Consider the following 19966-nt stretch of genomic DNA (forward strand, 5'->3'; position numbering starts at 1 on the left):
AACAGTGAAGTCAGAGTCCTAAGGACACCGTGGCCTTCTGGATCAAGTATCACTTGAAACCTGTCCTACGCCTGTGGCCTTTGAAAATCACATGACTGACAGATAAACCTCCTTCACTGTCTAAGCAGTTTGAGTTGGTTTTACTGTTACTCTTAAAACAGTACAGCCTAACTCAAATATATTCTCTCCCTGATTTGTATCTACAGCATGCCTTGAGCAAGGAGAGGAGATGAATGTTTACAATGGTCTTAATACTTTTATCTACTTCTAAAATATTTTCCCAAACCTTAAGTTGTTTTAAAAGCACAACAGCCAAATAGTTACCTTCTCATCGCTGTGGTTCCAACCTGTCAGCAATTCATTTCTTCCACGACTTCTCAAAGTGTCCATGTCTAAGTCCTCTGCCTTTTTAATCTGATCAAATATAAATAATCAAATGCAAATGCAAAGTCTTGTCTTCATGAGAGAATTCCCTTTTGCAAATCAGTTTTGTCTTCAGATTTCCAAACTCCCACCTCAGATGGCCTCTGACAGAAAGCTACAGAAATGAAGCCGTGAACACACTATTTGCAGCCTCCAGAGCACCCCATCTAAGGGCACCAGAAAAGAGATTCATGTAAGAATTATTTCTGATTTATTCAGGAGCAAGGGGAATGGGCTTGAAAATGCCAGGTTATCTTTCATTCAGTCTTTCCATTCTATTTTTAGTTCCCTCCAGGAACTAAAGTACCATAGGAAATTTTTTGTGTTCAGCATTTTGGATACTTTACATGAACATAAAAACAAGAGCAGGACAACCTATTGGCCGTCATAACATTTCTCCCTTGCTAGCCAGCAGCAAAACAAAGATAATGTATTAACCAGCCTCTCCAATACATTCATCTTCTCAAGATATGCTGGATTCTTAGCCTGGAAAGATGCGTGATGGTGAACATCCATCTTTTAAATGTCATTGAAACAAGGCCACTACTTCAAACACAAAGTCGTCTTTTTTTCCTTTACTATTACTAAGTAAAACTTTTCCAAATGGCATACCCTCCTGAAGGCTCAAATATAGATAGAATAGGCCCACTACAAAAATATGCATTTCTCGACGTGCCCAGAATATGAAGGGAATCAAGCAGGCCAAATGGAAAGCAAACAGAAAAACCACTGAAAAGCAGACACAGTACCTCAATGGCATCGTACAGGTCTTGCTTTGTACTCAAGTTACGTGTCTATGAGCTTTCTTGGGGTTCTACTCCTATGAGAGCACATAAAACACTGGAAGAGGAAGATGAACAGTCTCAAGGCAAGAAAACGTGCCTTGGGGAAAATCCCCGTGGGTCTCTCAGACCCTGGCTACAGCTTCCGCTTCCACCTGCTCAATCTATTCATCCCCCTCCCCACCTGACTAGCTCTTCCCTCATCTCTTCCAATGGTGAGCTCATCTACAAAGGGCTTTGTCCTCCGGTGCCCATGGGGCTTGAAATTCCATTAGCGTTACTCCTGTATTGCCTTCATCTATCTGTGGTGACACAGGAGTAACGTTAAAATAAGCAATGAAGGCCAAAGGCCATGGTGCCCTTTCTTATAAGATATCTGCATGCTTGCTTTGAGAAAGCAGCAGCAATATCCACAGATACCCTTCATATAGGACTCCTACCTGCCTTATCTTCATTTCTCCGCAGAACTTTCTCCTTCCTATCCCAAAGAAAGCCACACAAGGACATCATGGGTAGGAGTCACAACTGGATTAGGTAGGGGTTACAATTATTTCCAAGAACCCATATCCCTCAGGACACCCAGAAAATTATAAAAGGTCCAGGCCACCCCTTTTCTCTTGCTGAACAGACTGATCAACTGCCTGGAGCCCTGGCTGCGAGAGTCCCTTTTGTCCTTTTCTGCCCCCTGACACTGAGGGGCCACATCAACTTCAGGTCTCCACACCCACAGAATTATTAAAAAGACCCATGATAGGGAAGAAAGCTGGAAAATGTGGAGGGTTACCAAAATATTCTGTGAACATTATCCTTAACAGTGAATAAGGAACCATGTGGAACTCTTCACTACCCTAAAATTTCCATTCACCCTACAATTAATAGAATCAAAGAACAGTCGAGTTCAGAAAGTGCAGGGAACCCAAATTGGCTTGTAACTCCTCAGGCTAACACCTCCATGACTAACCATGTCTCTAACTCCAGCCCTACTGATGACGATGAACTTTTCTAAGCTTTATACCAATCCAGACAGAGAACAAATTCTGTTCATCCAGCAAAATCTGTGTATGTCTAATTTTTGGAACCTCATTGTAGGTCAAATTAACTATCAGTAGTAATCTTTTCCCATTACAGAACAAAAGGAATATGCATTAAAACAACTAAACGTTTCAGAATCTCCTTGCAACCAACAGTTGGTGAAAATAGGAATGATAATGTTAAATCCTATTCACCCGATAACTTGAAGCACCAGCCTACCCTGAAATTCCACATACATTAACAATGTAACACAGTGAAGCACCTCCAAGCCAACTGTGTTGGTGGTATTACTGACATTAAAGATCAGGACGCCTTCTGTTGTGGTTAGATAATTTCCCAAGGCTCCAGCAAAGAACCATGGATGTGAAAGCCATAAACTTCAGTGGGGTGATTTGTAGGCAGGGCATGGAAGAGAGCCACACAGAATATTAAAAAAAGGATATGAACAGGATTATTTGGGGTAGCAAATAATCTGGACAGCAGAGAAAAGTAGGAAAGAATTTTCCATTACTATGAAAACCAAAGACAGCAAAGGAGAGAAACTAAACATTCTACATGGGAAACCACCTTTATCGATGATCTGTGACATATTCAACACAGGCCAGCTTCTTGCACAATACGATTTGGCATAAACTTCAAATATCCAGGATGTGAGATGAGAAAAGAACAAGTCCTTCTAAATCCCTACTACTCACCCACTCCCCTCCAAAAAATGGCCTTCAACCACCTTTGCTCAAAGAGCTGGAGACTAAGCATTCAGCTGTCAAATCCAGTGACTTCTCTTAATTTTTAGGCTTATAAAATAATAAATTCAGATCCCCCTCTCTCTCTCTGTCTCTCTCTGTCTCTCTCTCTCTCTCTCTCTCTCTCTCTCACTCACACACACACACACACACACACACACTAAACTGGAAGAGATTTCTGACACACGCACACGTGAATCTATTCAACATTATATTCTATATTTATAATGCTTCAAATCTTTTTTTCTTGGCCCTTGTTATCAGTGAGCATCAGCTTTGCCCAACATTTTCCACATATTTTTCCATATAAATGTTCCATCTACATATCTATCATTTTAAAAAGCTTTCCATTCTTTTTTTTTAAGTTTTTTAATGTTTATTTATTTTTGAGAGAGACTACAGACACAGAGCATGAGCAGGGGAGGGGCAGAGAGAGAGGGAGACACAGAATGTGAAGCGGGCTCCAGGCTCTGAGCTGTCGGCACAGAGCCCGATGCGGGGCTCGAACCCACGGACCGCGAGATCATGACCTGAGGCAAAGTCGGATGCCCAACTGACTGAGCCATCCAGGCACCCCAATAGCTTTCTATTCTTAAGGACACAAGAGACACACATACCAACTGTCCCCCCCACCCACACACACACATATTTGCATACGTAGTATATCCCTTCTTCTCTTTGGAAGGAATGAAGCAACTTCAAACAGAAACCTGGAAAGAATGGGAAAGGATGAATCCTTCTTTTCCTGTCTGCATCTCTTTATTAAACCCCATAAAGGAGCCAAATGTCAAAGTCAGTTTCTTTACCTGTGCAAGAGTAGCCTTTTTTCTATGTTAGAAGCCCAAGGGAACCCTCTAATGAATACCGTTAGCCGGGTCCTACAACTAGAGATTCTAATGCAATTGGCCAGTAGAAAGGGTCTTAAATTTAAAGACAGATGGACGGACATCCAAGTCCCTTCTCTATCACTATGAGTAAGTTACTGAAATTCTCTGCCTCAGTCTTCTTATCTATACAGTGGGAATTGTATTGCTGAGAGGATCAGAGGTAATATATACAAAATCCCCAGCATACTCCCCGGCAAACGGTACTCTTCCAAAAATGGCAGCTTATTCTTTTTATTAATGCTCGCTATTCATCAGGTTTCCTGACAGCAAAACAGAAACCACAGTAAAAGAGAAGGTTATGCAGCTTCCAAGGATTCTAGCATGCTTTAAATGCCATGCTGTTTAGAAACTATGCCCATGAAAACTGTACAGTATCTGAAATACTTTTGTGACATCTTAAAGAGGTAACACATCTTAGTGGTTAAGCAATGATGTCTTCTGGTTCTTTCATTTTATCACACATTTCTTTTTATTAAATGTCTTTACCTAATTTAAGACAAATATATTAGCTGGCCGCTTTATTATATGACCAATGTTTTTCAGCCATTACAGAGTATAACAGAAAGCTCTTTAATGTTTATTTAACAGTAGAGCATTACTTGTGTGTAAATGAAGCCTGAAATCAGTGGTCCGTTGTATAATGGTGGTGTTTCTTATTTTTATTTAAGTTACGTAGGAAATTATGCTGTATACAAATCTAAGTAGATATAAGCTGGAAGCTGGACATATTACCAAGATGCTATTAAGTTGTCATGGTCTGATAGTCCTCAGTAGCATCTCATTTGTTGTGGTGTCTTGCTACCTAATGCCACCAACGTAAAATGTGTGACTGCAAAAATCAGGGAGAAGAAAAACACGCAAAAATGTGGGAGAAATCTTTTCATTTCAGTACATTGACCTGAATTAGAAACTTAGGGTTTTTTTTTTCTTTAATGCAAATCCCCACATTTTTATAAACACATCCCTCTAGGAGAATTCCAAAGAAAAAGATGCAAAAAGAGGTACACTGGATACATCGTGGGTCTTAGCTTCTACAGGATGGCATATTCTTCCTTTGCACCAAAAAAAGTTCCAGCCCTGTTACTAAAAATGAAAGCAAAGAATTCGTGAGAATAGAAGGTCTTGCTGATACACGGAGTATGAGCACTCAGACTCATGGGAAAGGAGCAGAGGAGAGAGAGTGCAATTATTTTCATTCTCGTCTTCGTGTTCCAGATATTGGAAAGAATAAAAGAGGTATTGGAAAAAGTGCCCGGAGGCACCACCCCAAATGTTTTAAATTACTATTCGGAACATTCATTAACCATCAAAAATATGCTATTGCTGAACACAGTCTTTGGTAGATATCAATCAAAAGCACATTTTCTCACAAATGAACAGGGGAAAAAAGCCCCAACTCTGGCATCTTTGTTCCTCCTGATTCTTTTCTCTGGGAAAATATTGCTTTAAATTGCTGTTTGTTCTCATAATGGACTAGTGCCTTTGAGGTCTTTACTGCATAAAGTGCTCTTAATGTACAGTCAATATACATGTAAAGTTTGCACTGATTATATGCAGCTCAAAGGATTTCAAAACATCTCCCTAGAAGCTTTTCCTTTCTCCTCAGAATTCCCATATGAGTTTCCCGGAGGCTGATTTTCAACAGAGCACAACAGAGTCTCCTCTCGGAAATGGATTTCCCACAGAAGTGGGCTACATCAAAGGAGAGCTCACTAATGTGAGAGCGATCTCTCTGATTTCATTGAACCGCCACGCAGAAGAACAAAAACAAGCTATTCACAGACGCTGGAAATGTTATGGTAGCATTAAGCACCGTGCTGACCCTTTCCTCCTCTGCTTCTGTGACCATTTTTTCTTGGAGCTTCTTTCCTTGCATTTTGCTGAGCTTATGTCAGAGGGTCTTGGCCTTCTCACTCAGAACCTCTGCTAAATTCAATGGGTTCATTCGGTGTGCACCCTTCTCGCCCCCTCTTCAGCATCTGATAGGAGTAACTTGTAAAAAGGTCTTCGCTTCTATGGTGCACACAGTTCCCAGTCTCTGGCCACATGCCACCGTCCACAGAGTATCTACATCAACCCAACGCCATCATCCTGCACACTCCCGCCCCCCTGGGAGAGTGCACTCCTTCCCATGGCACTGATCACCATATATCTGCTGATGACCCCAAACCACATCTCCAGCTTAAATCTTCTCAGCCCCAGACACCTAATGGGGGAATGACTGCAGTAGAAAACACATCTAATTCAACAGCATATACAGCAGGCAGGGAACACTCTCTTTTACCTAAGTCTGGAAAGTATATTCCTAACAGACAGGGTTATGGCCACAGAGATAAACTGACTAACAAAGTAGATTAATTTTTTTTAGTTTTTAAAGTTTTTTTTTCCCCTAATCCTCCCACCTGAATTAATAAGCATGGCTTCAAGTTCTGTTTCTTGCCATAATTTATACACACACACACACACACACACACACACACACACACACTGACATACACATACATATACACACCATTCATTGCATTTTGTTCTATCGGTCATTTGGTCTCATGTCTTGGAACATCAAGACATATTCAATCCAGGCAGCTGCACTGACCCTGGTGGAAGATCAAGCTAAAGAATAAGGAAAAAGCAAAAGGGATGGGAAATTAGTTTGGACTCTAGATAAAGGATCAGAAATCTTGAAACATCCCTTGGATCCCACTCCTACACCTTTCTAAATTTGGTATTTCTTCAAAATAGTGGATATTATAAATCAAAGTCATGAACTCAAATACCTACAGAGGCCCAAGGAGCAAACTGATCAACCCTGAATGGGGCTCATGGTGAGCTAGGTAAGCTACAGTATGTACACGTGCATGTGTGTGTGCGGGCACACACACACACACACACACACACACACACACACACACACACACTTTGCAGGGAGCTGAGACCACTCATTTCAGCACTGTGCCATGCTGAGGTGTCCTTCACTATCCAATGGCATCTGCCTTGGCTTTTGTCCTATTGCAATATCCCCTACATTTGCCATATAACAGAATTCCTGGAAGTTCACCTTTGATCCAGTGTGTTATGGGACATTAGATGTGTGCAGGTCAAGAATGAATTCTAGTATCTTCTTTCTTTAGCTTCCACATAGCCCGATTCCTCACCTACTTCAGGTCTTTGTTCAAAGGTCCCTTTCCAGGCAGCCCTTCCCTGACCTCATTGTTTAAAAGTATTACCGCCCCCTCTCCCAGTAATCCCCCTTCCCTTCTTTTTCTTCTCCACAGCACTTACCATCTGACATACTACAGTTTCTGTTTATGTATTTGTCTGCCTCTCTTCCTAGAATACAATTTTTATAAGGGTAAAGACTTTCTATCCATTTGTTTTACCACTCTGTCTTCAGTACCTAGAACGGTACCTGGTACACAGATGCTCACGAGCATGTGCGTCAGATCAAAGAATTAATCTTTGATGACTCAATGTCAAGAGTGACAGGGGTGCCTGGGTGGCGCAGTCGGTTAAGCGTCCGACTTCAGCCAGGTCACGATCTCGCGGTCCGGGAGTTCGAGCCCCACGTCAGGCTCTGGGCCGATGGCTCGGAGCCTGGAGCCTGTTTCCAATTCTGTGTCTCCCTCTCTCTCTGCCCCTCGCCCGTTCATGCTCTGTCTCTCTCTGTCCCAAAAATAAATAAACGTTGAAAAAAAAAAAAAAAAAAAAAAAAAGAGTGACAGACCCACCTAGGTCTTTTGGCTACGAATGGGACAGTGAGAGGGCAAAGGAAGCCAAAAGTGCACAAAAATTTTTAAAAGGTGGTACCACCGAAGAAGCAGTGAAAGTCCCCCATACACCCCACCTGATACAGCACCAACTGCTTCTTAAGGGATATGTGTTGGTATGGCGACACATAGAGAAGACAAGAGAGGAAATACCTATATCTATACAATTTTTGGAGTGGTCTGCCTCTTCAAAATGGATTTATTTATTTATTTTTTTTTTATTTTTTTTTTTAATTTTTTTTTTCAACGTTTATTTATTTTTGGGACAGAGAGAGACAGAGCATGAACGGGGGAGGGGCAGAGAGAGAGGGAGACACAGAATCGGAAACAGGCTCCAGGCTCCGAGCCATCGGCCCAGAGCCCGACGCGGGGCTCGAACTCACGGACCGCGAGATCGTGACCTGGCTGAAGTCGGACGCTTAACCGACTGCGCCACCCAGGCGCCCCTCAAAATGGATTTAAGACACCACATTGCCTACTACCATGGGATGGCGGTCAGACTGAAGTCCGTACCTGATGTTTAAGGTTTTGCAAACCAGACTACCTCCTCTGGAGAAACCTTAGGGAGGACCCAAGGTATACAGTTGGGGATGGGGACAGAAGTGATACTGGGATGCAGAAGAAGGAATGTCAGAATGGGAACTGAGGTCTGGCTTCTCATCCCAACCATGCTGTGGACCCTGTTGCCTCATGTGCTAAGGACATTTCATGGTACTACTGTCTCTGAACTCATCATTTGACAAATTTTTAAGAATGTTTACCAGGTATGAAGCGTTGTACCAGAAGCCATAGGGGAGAGACCAGAAAATCGAGACCCTGCCCTCAAAAACTGAGTTACTGTGTGGCACACTGAGACTGTTGCCCTTGCATGAGCCTCTGAGTTTTATGTGGGGTCAGGGGACCTATGGTGCAATCCTGGACAGGAGAACTGTGCCTTTGATATCTGCCTTCGGTGGTTCCTTTTAAATCTTGATCTACAGTATATGTCACAGGAATGCTAACGGATAGTTATTTCATCATTATTTTGTTATAAGAAAGCCATACACAAGAATCAGATCAGGCCTTGCTGGCTTTTGTGACCCCATGCCTTCCAGAAAATTAACACAATTACGCTGTTAAGCACTCTCAAATATGCCCAAACCATTATATTCACTGTACTCAAAGGAGGTTAGCCCAAGAGATAATCTGCAGTTTTATAAGAAGGTGGCATTAGCACCCATGGATACTATCTCCCCTCAAAATAAGACTAACCACCAAGTAAATCTGGTTATATCTGAAGGAAGCAGTTATTAAGGCATTCCAAAACAACACACAAAAGCTGGGAGAATGTTAACTAATAGCCATTCTAAATAAAGAGTTGGGGGTGTGTGGAAAATGGCTGGTAACAGATTCAATCTGAACTTGCAGAGTGAGCGCAAAGTTGGAGGTCAGTCAAGAAACAGATTTGCAAGAAGTAGCAATAGGTCAGCACCATCCTGACATTCACATGGCAGGTACTACTTAGAGAGAAGGAAAGTATTACGAGCCAATCTCCTTAGAATGGCGTGTACGGTTTAGAGCACTCCATTTTGAACATGTCAGGAGACGGGAGGTAAAAGAAGGCAAAGTGATGAAGAGTCGGCTATGATGCCTAAGGAAAGGTTAAAATTCCAAATATTCATTAAAGAAATGAGAAGACTGTATAGACACAACTATGTCTTCAAAGAAATCATCCAAAGCAAGGGTATCTGGGAGCTTAGTATCCTCAGTTAACAGCCACGAAGTCTACCTACCAGAGGCCAGATTTTTCCTCCAAGGGAAAAACAGACTAGCGCCATACTGTGGACACAGCAGATCTGAGCGGAATGGCAGCGGAGGACTTCCTCCCAAAGGTGGACTCTAACAAGCAAAGAAGCTGTGGTTTCCTCGGTACAAGCATCCAACACCAGGTTACATAAAACCTTTAGAAGAAAGGTACAGAAGACAACTCACAATAACCCTCGTCAGTCATCTTTTTCTGAGGTGTAGAGGAGGAAGGAAACAAATGAATCCAATAACTTCTTAAACAGATGGTCAAATCACAGCCTTATATTTTTGAAGTACTAACCAGTGGCCACCTGGCATGTCAATACAGAAATCAGTGCAATTTTTAAATTTAATTCATAAAAAAAGAAAAAAATTGCCCATTTCCTAAAAGATACAAGAAGAAACACTGGCAAGGAAAACTTGTTTCAAATGTGCCTGCATATTACAATAATTAATAAAAAACATGGGACAGGCACGGAATGGTTCCAGTATTAAAAATCGCTTCTTTGAAACCTCACCAAGCAGGATCATAGAATGAGGAACTTAAAAGACTTAACCTTTCTGCTTGACCCATGGCAGAATTAAATTATATCTTCCCCAACCTGATTTCTCCCATGAAATCTATTCTGTTTAGGATGAAGGTCAAGTACCAAGTGAGAATGATTTAGTGCTGCTCTTCAAATCCAATTCCATAATCATACTCTTGTCTCAAAATACCAGCTGGACATCGAAGATGAAAAGAAAAAAAAAGACACCAAAAAAATGCAGCCACACTCTCAAGAATATTATGAAGCTGGAATACAACCATTTCAAATTCTATCATCCTCAAGTACAAATAGAATTTTCATTCATCAAATACTAAGCAAACAGGGAGCCCATTGCTGGCTCCACTGGTTTTCAGCATCTCACCTTTTCACAGAGCAGCACACTTCCCATTGCGATCTCCCCTTTCTCAAAAGAACTTGACTTCTTTTGAAAAACTGCAGTGCTTACATTAAATTCTTTTCTTTCCTTTTCTGCCCATGCATAATAGTCACTTGACTCCAGAGAAAGTAAAAATGGGCAATCCATGGGTATAACTGCAAATACTTCAAAAACAGGCAGGACCAAAATAGCACAGAAACTGTTTGGTCCATAATACAAACCCAAAAGCATCTTGGACTGGGAAGAGAAATAGTCTTTATTGATTGTTACCTGTGCAATGATGAACCATCCGACGTTTTGAGGTGGAAGATGTCATTTCAGTAGATACCCTAAAGCAAACTTAGAGCTAGGCAAAAAGACTGTGCATTAACGGCATTTTCTCCCCCAGTTCTCACTTTTTTTTTAATTTTTTTTTTTTTACGTTTATTTATTTTTGAGACAGAGAGAGACAGAGCATGAACAGGGGAGGGTCAGAGAGAGAGGGACACACAGAATCTGAAACAGGCTCCAGGCTCTGAGCTGTCAGCACAGAGCCCGACGCGGGGCTCGAACCCACGGACTGCGAGATCATGACCTAAGCCGAAGTCGGTCGCCCAACCGACTGAGCCACCCAGGCACCCCCCCCCAGTTCTCACTTCTAAAGCACTTCAGAGACATGCCATAAATTAAAATTATTCTTCATTGAGAATTAGGCTTTAATTACATACCCCAGTAAAGAAGAATTAACCAACATAAATTGAGTACCTACTATGCGTTCTGCTTTTTGCTACAGTCTTCACAAAGGAAGAGAGGAAGGGTTGTTCTGTGAAACAAATCTACAGTCTCATTAGATTAGACCATCAGACTCCTTGGTGTCAAAAGCTAAATTACAGGGCAAAGCATCAAAATTTAAGTGGTCATCGGGTAGCATATTACATAAGAGTTGTTTGATCAGGAAGTAGTATGAGTTCAAAGGAACAGGATGCCACCATGAACCTGGCAGACTGAAGTGGGCCTTGAAATAAGGTTGAAAGTTCTGGCACCTACGGAGGAAAAGAAAGAACAAAAGAGTTGGAAACAAAGTCACATGAACAGAGCCCAAAGGCAGAAAGGCCCAAATCCTATATGGGAGATAACAGTAAAGTGCAAATGGCTGGGTATGCTCTTTTGAAGGCAGTTTCAAATTGCCGAGGTCTAAGTTCAGGACTTTTTATATATTACATAGTACATATTTGTGAGACTCTCTGCCTAATACTCTTCCTCTCATTCCCATACCAACAGAGAAGTCTGCCCACCCCTTTCAACCAGAGTGGTTTTTTTTCACCCTCTAGAATTTACTACCTTAACCATTTTTAAGTGTACAATTCAGTGGTATTAAATACATTCCTGTTGTTGAACAAACATTACCACCAGATCCCTTTTCATCTTGCAAATGTGAAACTCCGTACCCTTGAAACAATAACTCCCCATGACCCCACTGCCCCAGCCTCTGTTAACTACCATTCTACTCTGTTACTAGGAGTCCAACTTTCTGTTTGTTTGTTTTTTAAGGTTCCACACACAAGTGAGATCAATGCAGTATTTATCTTTCTGTGTCTGGTTCATTTCATGTGGTATAATGTCCTCCGTGCTCATCCATGTTGTCACAAATGGCAGGACTTCCTTCCTTTACTAGGGTGAATAATATTCCATTATATATATAATAATTATACATTTTTAATTTATAATCAGATATCTGTTATATATTCCACCATATATATATATAAAATATACATATTTATTATACACACATAAAGACCACATTTTCTTGACCCATAGATGGACATTTAGGTTGTTTCCTTGGCTATTGTGGATAATGCTGTAATGGACTTGGGGATACAGATATTTCTTTGAGGCACTGATTTTATTTCCTTTGCATATATACCCAGAAGCGGGACTGCTAAATCGTACGTTTGCTCTCTTTTTAATTTTTTAAGGAACCTCCATACTGCTTTCCATAACAGTTGTATCAACTTATATTCCCACCAACACTGTACAAGGGTTCCCTTTTCTCCACATTCTGACCAACATTTGTGATCTTTTGACTTTGTGATGATGACCATGCTAACAGGTATAAACTGATATCTCATTGTGATTTTGATTTGCATTTCCCTGATAATTAGTGACATCGAGCATCTTTTCATATACCTGTTGGCCATTTGTATGTCTTCTGCAGAAAAAGAATTTTGGATTCTTTGCTTATTTTTAGTTGTAAAATTCCTTACATATTTTGGATACTAACATTTTATTGAATATACAGTTTACAAATATTTTCTTTCATTCCATAGATCAACTTTTAATTTTAATTGTTTCCTTTGCTGTGCAGAGACTTTTTAGTTTGATGTATACCCACTTGTCTATTTTTCCTTCTGTTGCCTATGCCTTTAGGTGTCAAATCCTAAAATGCGTTGCCAAGACCAATGTCAGGGAGCTTCCCCCTAGGTTTTCTTCCAGAAGTTTTATAGTTTCAGATATTACATTTAAGTATTTAATTCCTTTCGAGTTGATTTTTGTGTATGGTGTAGGATAAAGATCCAATTTCATTCGTTTGCATGTGGACATGTTTTCCAATACCATTTATTGAAGAGGCTATCCTTTTACTATTGTGTATTCTTGGCACCTTTGTTGAAAATTAGTTGACTGCATATGCATGTGATTATTTCTGGGTTCTTGATTCTATTCCCCTGATCTATGTATCTGTTTTGATGACAGTACCATATTGTTTTGATTACAACAGCTTGTTAATATAGTTTAAAATCAGGAAGTATAAGGCCTCCAGCTTTGCTCTTCTTCTTTTTTTTTTTTCTTTTTACATTTATTTATTTTTGAGGGACAAAGAGAGACACAGCACAAGTGGGGGAGGGGCAGAGAGAGAATGAGACACAGAATCTGAAGCAGGCTCCAGGCTCCCATCTGTCAGCACAGAGCCCGACGTGGGACACGAACCCACAAACTGTGAGATCATGACTCAAGTCAAAGTTGGATACTTAGCTGTCTGAGCCACCCAGATGCCCCTGTTCTTCTTGATCAAGAATGCTTTAGCTATTTGGGGTCCTAAGTGGTTCTCTATAAATTCTAAGATTTTTTTTTCTATTTCTGTAAAAAATGTCAATTGGAGTTCTGACAGAGATTGAGTTGAATCTGTAGATCACTTGCATAGTAAGGACATTTAAATATTAATTTTTCCGAACTCTGAACATGGGACATCTGCTCATTAATTTGTGTCTTTAACTTCTTTCGTAAATATTTTATATTCAGTGTTCAGCTCTTTTACCTCCTTTGTTAAATTTATTTCTAAATATTTTATTCCTTTGATGCTATTGTAAATAGTGTTTTGTAAGTACTTTTTCAGATAGCTTATTGGTAGTGTATAGAAATGCAAAAGATTTCTGTATGCTGATTTTGTATCCTGCAATTTTACTCAATTAATTTATCAGTTTTAACAGCTTTTTTGAGGAGTCTTTGAGGTTTTCTATATGTAAAATCATGATATCTACAAATAGTGATAAGTTTACTTCTTCCTTTTTGATTTGGATGCCTTCTATTTCTTTTTCTTGCCTAACTGCTCTGGCTAAAACTTTCCCATACTATGTTGAATAGAAGTGGCAAGACAAATACCCTTGTCTTGTTCCTGATCTCAGAGGAAAAGCTTTCAGCTTTTCACTACTAAGTACAATGTTAGCTGTGGGCTTGCCATATATGGCTTTTATTATATTGAGGTACATCCTTTCTATACCCAATTTGTTGACAGTTTTTATCATGAGATGATGTGGAATGTTGTCAAATACTTTTTCTGCACCTGAGATGATTATTTTTATCCTTCATGTTGTGAATGTGATACATCACATTTATTGATTTGTGTATGCTGAACTATCCTTGCATCCCTGGGATAAACCCCACTTGATCCTGGCGTATGATCTTTTTAATGTGCTGTTGAGCAGACAATGTTGATTGGCTAAAATAATGGCCATTTCTAACCCCTACCCAATTGTTGCTTCTCACAATGGAGACTAATAAGCTAGTTGCTCATTTTCCAAGACTCCCTCACAGGTAGAGATCTTCACCTGGCTCCAAGTTGGCTTATGAGTCATGAAAGGAAGTCTGGTGTGGACTTCTGAAAAAAGTAGATAAAACAGAATGAGGGAAGAATAAATGCTGGTAACATGCAACCTTTTCTATTCTTGCTTTTAATGGACACAAGGTATTCAGATGTCAGGCAGCCATATAATGAAGAAATGACAAGCAGGAATATGAAAAGCCTAAATAGAGAAGACAGAGAAAAAAGGAGAATGCTACAAGTTTCTTAATGATATTACTGAAATAAAGGTTCAACTCTAACTCCAGATTTTTTGTTGTAATAGTAAATAAGTGCTAAGCCAACACTAATTCACGCCATTTTGTTACCTGCAGCCGAAAGCATTCCTATCTGACTTACCTGCCCTCACCTTCCATGACCCCAAGTCTACAGGGCTGCCTCAGGAGAAGCCACATTCTCCAGGACTGTACTCTCAGACTACAGTCACCTGCTCTAAATATGAGGACCTGACTCAGAACCTTCCTGGGATTCTTGGAATCTCACTTGAGGCAGAAAGTCAGCCCTCTCACATGGCTACAGTTATATAAAACGCTAAACTTGGGTCATCAGCAGCAATAGTTTTTGCACTGCATAGAAATCCTGTCTATAATGATAAAGGCAAGAGTAAGCATGCACAGCGAGGCATGAAGGGAACATGCAAGAAAACCCTGGTAAGGTTCAATTCCCTGGTGCCAGCTGTTCCAGAGCCCAGCTGGCATGTGCGCCCTTTCCATAGGTGATGCAATCATTCTTTGAATCCCAACAAATCTGCCTTTTTGCCCAAACTAGTTTCGAGTTTGGTTTCCTTAATTTAAAACTCCCAAAATGTAACCTATATGGACGTATACCACCCAAAAGGACTTTCCTATGATTTTTCCATTAAACTAATATGACAAACAAACAGGAATTTTCCAAAAGGTCAAAGAATAACAAAAGGGTACAGTTCATCTTTTCTCCTAAATCAGGCTGAGAAATGCTACTATTATCCTAGGTTCAAATAACGCAGCTCTATCGTTGAACACTTCTGCCACTTTGGATAAGGTATTTACCCTTTCTGGGCCTCGGATTACTTATGCATAAATTAAGAATGGCAACTGTAGGGGCGCCTGGGTGGCTCAGTCGGTTAAGCGTCCGACTTCGGCTCAGGTCATGATCTCACGGTTCGTGGGTTCAAGCCCCGCGTCGGGCTCTGTGCTGATGGCTCAGAGCCTGGAGCCTGTTTCGGATTTTGTGTCTCCCTCTCTCTCTGCCCCTCCCCTGCTCATGCTCTGTCTCTCTCTGTCTCAAAAATAAATAAACGTTAAAAAAAAAATTTTTTTTAAAAAAAGAATGGCAACTGTAGCTAACTCACAGTGTTTCTATGAATTAACGAGTCAATAAATATAAAGAACTTAAACAATGTGAGGTACTATGGGTTCAATAAATGCAAGCTAATATTCTCAGGCCTACATCAAAAAATCTTGAAAATAATGAGACACCGGATCCATGAAAAACTGTAAGTGAACTTTCGGCTGTGGGCCCAGAATATTAATCTTTTAAGCATCTACTGTGTACACAGCACTTCACAGTGCTTAGAATATTGCCCAGTATTAAGGCTTGAACCTATTCAGTAGCTTATCACTATAATCACTCTGGAGGCAAAAAGACTAAAGATTAGGGAAAGTTAAACAATATGTCCACTATGGCATAGCTAGAGCTTGAACCCAAGGTTATATGAATTATAAGATCAACTTTTTTCCTGACATCATACAGCCACAGGAATAAAATACATTCGGTATGTTGGTTCTGAATAGTGGAGCAGAACAATTATAATGGCTTCATATGTGACACAGAGTTAGGGACTAAAATGAGGTTTTCAGGGCAAAACTTCAGGGTAGAAAAAGTACCCCTTGAAAAATCTCTTAATTCGTCTTTAAATCTGCACCCTGTGTCCTTGAAAGCACAAAAGCCAAGAAATGATTCTCATAATTTTTCTCTGTATTTTTTTTTAAATCTTTGAGAAAGGGAGTACATGGAACTCCATGGGGCAAAGGGAAATCTTTTGTAAGCTCTTTTTCTTTCCAATGGTTGATTCTGTACAAGTAGAATATGTGATGTGACTCTGTAGTGGCCGCTATCCAGGAAAGCAACATCTTGAGGAACTCTGAATGTGATCTTTTAACTTCTCTTCCACCTCCAAGAAGCATTAAACAGCTGACTCAACGTCAGGAACATAAAAAAAAGAAACGCACAAATATTCAAATATCTTTGTTTCTACAAAGGAGGTCAATAATTATTTGCTTTCTTATCCTATGGATAGGAACCACCTTCAAACACCTTTATATTAGAGTAGATTTCGAGATGCCAACTAAATGTGGTACATTGAACACATGTTTATTACCAGTCTGAGTCAAAACCACAGAACTCTTAACAGGAGAAAAAAAAATGTAATGCAAAAAAGACAATGAAGAAGAGAAAACAACACTTAAATCTTGAGAACTGGAGAGCAGATGAAACCAGTCCCAGAAGAAGTATCAGCAGTGGGGGAAATCCTGTCTCTTAAGAGAATTTGTACTGCTGGCCCCCAAAGGACCAGGATTGAAGGGCAACAGATGCCCACGAAAGATGCACGTGAAGCAGAGACGAATGGCTGAAAGTCAAAAAATCACTCACTCAATCCCCCAAGCCCCTAGACCACCTCGACCACTCCTCCTCTACACTGTGACCCAGTCTCACCCGGGGATCACCTTGAGCAGGAATGACAATGGCTCCAAGCCAGCCCTCCCTCCAGGGCCCACACATGTTCCCAGGATTCTCTTCTGCAGTCTCTGCCCCATTCAACTCTGAGTCTATCTTTTCATATAACTGATCTCGAATTTCTCTCAGCAATATTCCCAACACAGTAAACACTCCTTCAATATCCTGTACAAGCAGCTAGTCTTCAGACATTCAGTTCGGTCTTACAACTCAACTGGAAATTTACCTTTTATTACATGGCACCTTGGATGAGAAAGAATTTAGTATCTTATTGCACTTATGTAATCAAATCTTATGAAACTAAAGATTGGTTCTTAAACACTTTATATAATAATTTAGTGGGGCTCAGAGAAAGAGCAAAGTCCCTATTTTCCAAGGGAGAACATCAATAGATAATATCGAAAACTATAAAACAAATCAAGAATCGGCTGTATAACCTTGCTTTTTGAAAACATGGAGGTAAAACTCAGGAAAAATACCCCTAAAAGCTGGACTGGTTGACTCTGGGGAGTGGGAACTGAAATAAGAAGAGGGGAAGAACGTCTACTGACATTTATTGTGAATCTTGTAGCACTGTATATTTTTTTAATCATTTATATGTAAGCTTGAAAGTATAAAAATCAAACAAAAATTTTAAAAAACACACATGCAGGAATCTGTTCCCCTTCTCAGTTGTCAGCTCCATATCCGGTTTCACCTCTATAGCCTCTCCTCCCCAGAAATGTTCAATGACCACGGGACGTGGCCCAGTCTAGTCAGGGTGTCAAAATGATTAACTACAATGCACACTTTAAACAAGTCTGAGAAAATCCATATTTAAATATTATAAACTAGGAGATGACACATCAGTCTATAAAATCTCTCCCAAATGGATTCTTTCACACACAGATCCTCTAATGTATCTAAAATGATTCAATTGATTTTTAAATGTGATTTACATATAGCTTAACAGCAATATATTCATTGAACACAGAAAACCGGGGCTGTATTCAATCTGCAATTTCCACACTATCACACGGAGGATGACACAATTATATGAGATTACTACCTTAAGAAAACTTGAAACTGCCTCTGGGTATATTTCAATCAAAATATCTACTTTTCAATTTTTTTTTAAATGAAGCTATCAATCCATTATGAAATCGCTTAAAGCTTATGAGTTAAAATGAGTACTTTGTGAATGATTTTCTCATGTTTAGAGTAGCTCTAAAATGCAGATTCACAAGTATTACTAGAAGTGTGATCAACCCCACTGAGAATTGCTGTGAATACATGGCTTTAGTAAAGCAAACTGTTAAAACCTAGCATTCACTGTCAACGTGTAGCTATCTGTTTTCCCTCCTATCTACAAAGACGCTTCTCAGATAATGCTTTGTTTGATAACTTCCACAGCGTATACATTCGGAGTTGTTCGAAACATTCAAATTTGTTTTCCATTAAATCATAGTCACTTTGGCCTCCTGTATTTGACACATCATAAGGTTTCAAATTACATCTTTTTCCACTGCTAAGGGACACGTCTAGAAGTTCTTTACATGCACTCACGAGATTTCCCATGTATATTTTCATAGATTCATGGAGACGGAGAAAAACGATTGAAAGCTTTGGGCATATTTAGATTCTGGACACCAAATTTCTACCATGAACTGGGCCTAAAATACACTCCTCCACAGAGGCTAGTCTACAGAAAGCTCTCAAAATGGTGTCTTAAAAATAGTATTCTTTCCATACTTTTAAAATTTTTTTTTTTTTTCCAACGTTTTTTATTTATTTTTGGGACAGAGAGAGACAGAGCATGAACGGGGGAGGGGCAGAGAGAGAGGGAGACACAGAATCGGAAACAGGCTCCAGGCTCTGAGCCATCAGCCCAGAGCCCGACGCGGGGCTCGAACTCACAGACCGCGAGATCGCGACCTGGCTGAAGTCGGACGCTTAACCGACTGCGCCACCCAGGCGCCCCTTTACTTTTAAAAAGGTGAACTGTGTGACATGTAATCTAGTTTTCAGAAAAATTATTTCCGGCCTCAGTGACTGGATTAATTGGAGTGGCTAAAATAAAATTTTTCAGATAATGCCGGTATGCATTAGAATGACGCCACATTCATTGTTGCCGTTACATTGATGGTTCTCTTCAGATATGTTACCGTTTTAAATTATCTGCACATCAGTTAATGCTTGAAATTAAAAGCAGACATATTTTTAAGCCTTTTTTTTTTTTTTTTTTTTTTGGTTATCCAACACGTGTTTAGGACTGCACATTATATTTGCCTTTTTTCCTTGGAAAGCTTTATGCAAGTGTACTAGAGTATACCCTGCTATAAGTGCAGACTTTTAAAATCAATCTCCTACACAGTGATGAAAATGAATACATCAATAATGAATTATACATCATCAACACTGAAACCAGGCAATGGTTCCAAATTTCCATGATAAACCAGAAGGCACAGTGGCCATAAATGATCTCATTTGAGCTAAAAGAAAATATCAAAATCTGATATTATCTCCCCTACCTGAGACAGCAGTGCAGTGTAACCAGTACTCGAGGAAACGCTGACGTCTCTCAGGTTTGAGGTCCTGGTGAGAAATCAGCACAGAAGAGTCTCAAGAAGGATAGGGAAGCCTGCTTGGAATGAAGTCATCCCTCCTATCAACAGCACTGGAGGCCACAGCACTCCTCGGGCAGAGGACACCCAACAGACAGAATTATCAAAACTGTAGGCAAAGAGCTGCGAAGAAAGTTGACTGTGTCAGGACGACATGGCTGGCCCATCCCACAGGCCACGAGCCCAGGGAC

At 40.2% G+C, this 19966-nt stretch overlaps 1 protein-coding gene across 4 annotated transcripts in view; it reads right to left on the minus strand.

Moving 5' to 3' along the window:
* LOC147577104 (uncharacterized) overlaps positions 1-19966 on the minus strand; it is a 164796-nt gene that overhangs the window by 77357 nt on the left and 67473 nt on the right. Inside the window, exons 3-4 of one of the 4 annotated variants that reach the window (XM_086720596.1) lie at positions 19683-19746; positions 10972-11365 (exon numbers count right to left, since the gene is read on the minus strand). The exons of the other annotated variants lie outside the window; for them this stretch is intronic. Of the exons in view, the coding sequence (XP_086576722.1) occupies positions 11292-11365; positions 19683-19746 (138 nt within the window). The 3' untranslated portion in view covers positions 10972-11291. Of the gene's footprint in view, positions 1-10971; positions 11366-19682; positions 19747-19966 lie in introns of those variants that run through there. 4 annotated transcript variants of the gene reach the window in all.

The sequence above is a fragment of the Puma concolor genome, chromosome C2 (genome assembly GCF_028749965.1).
Source record: "Puma concolor isolate L17-30 chromosome C2, mPumCon1.1.hap2, whole genome shotgun sequence".
Lineage (NCBI taxonomy): Eukaryota > Metazoa > Chordata > Mammalia > Carnivora > Felidae > Puma > Puma concolor.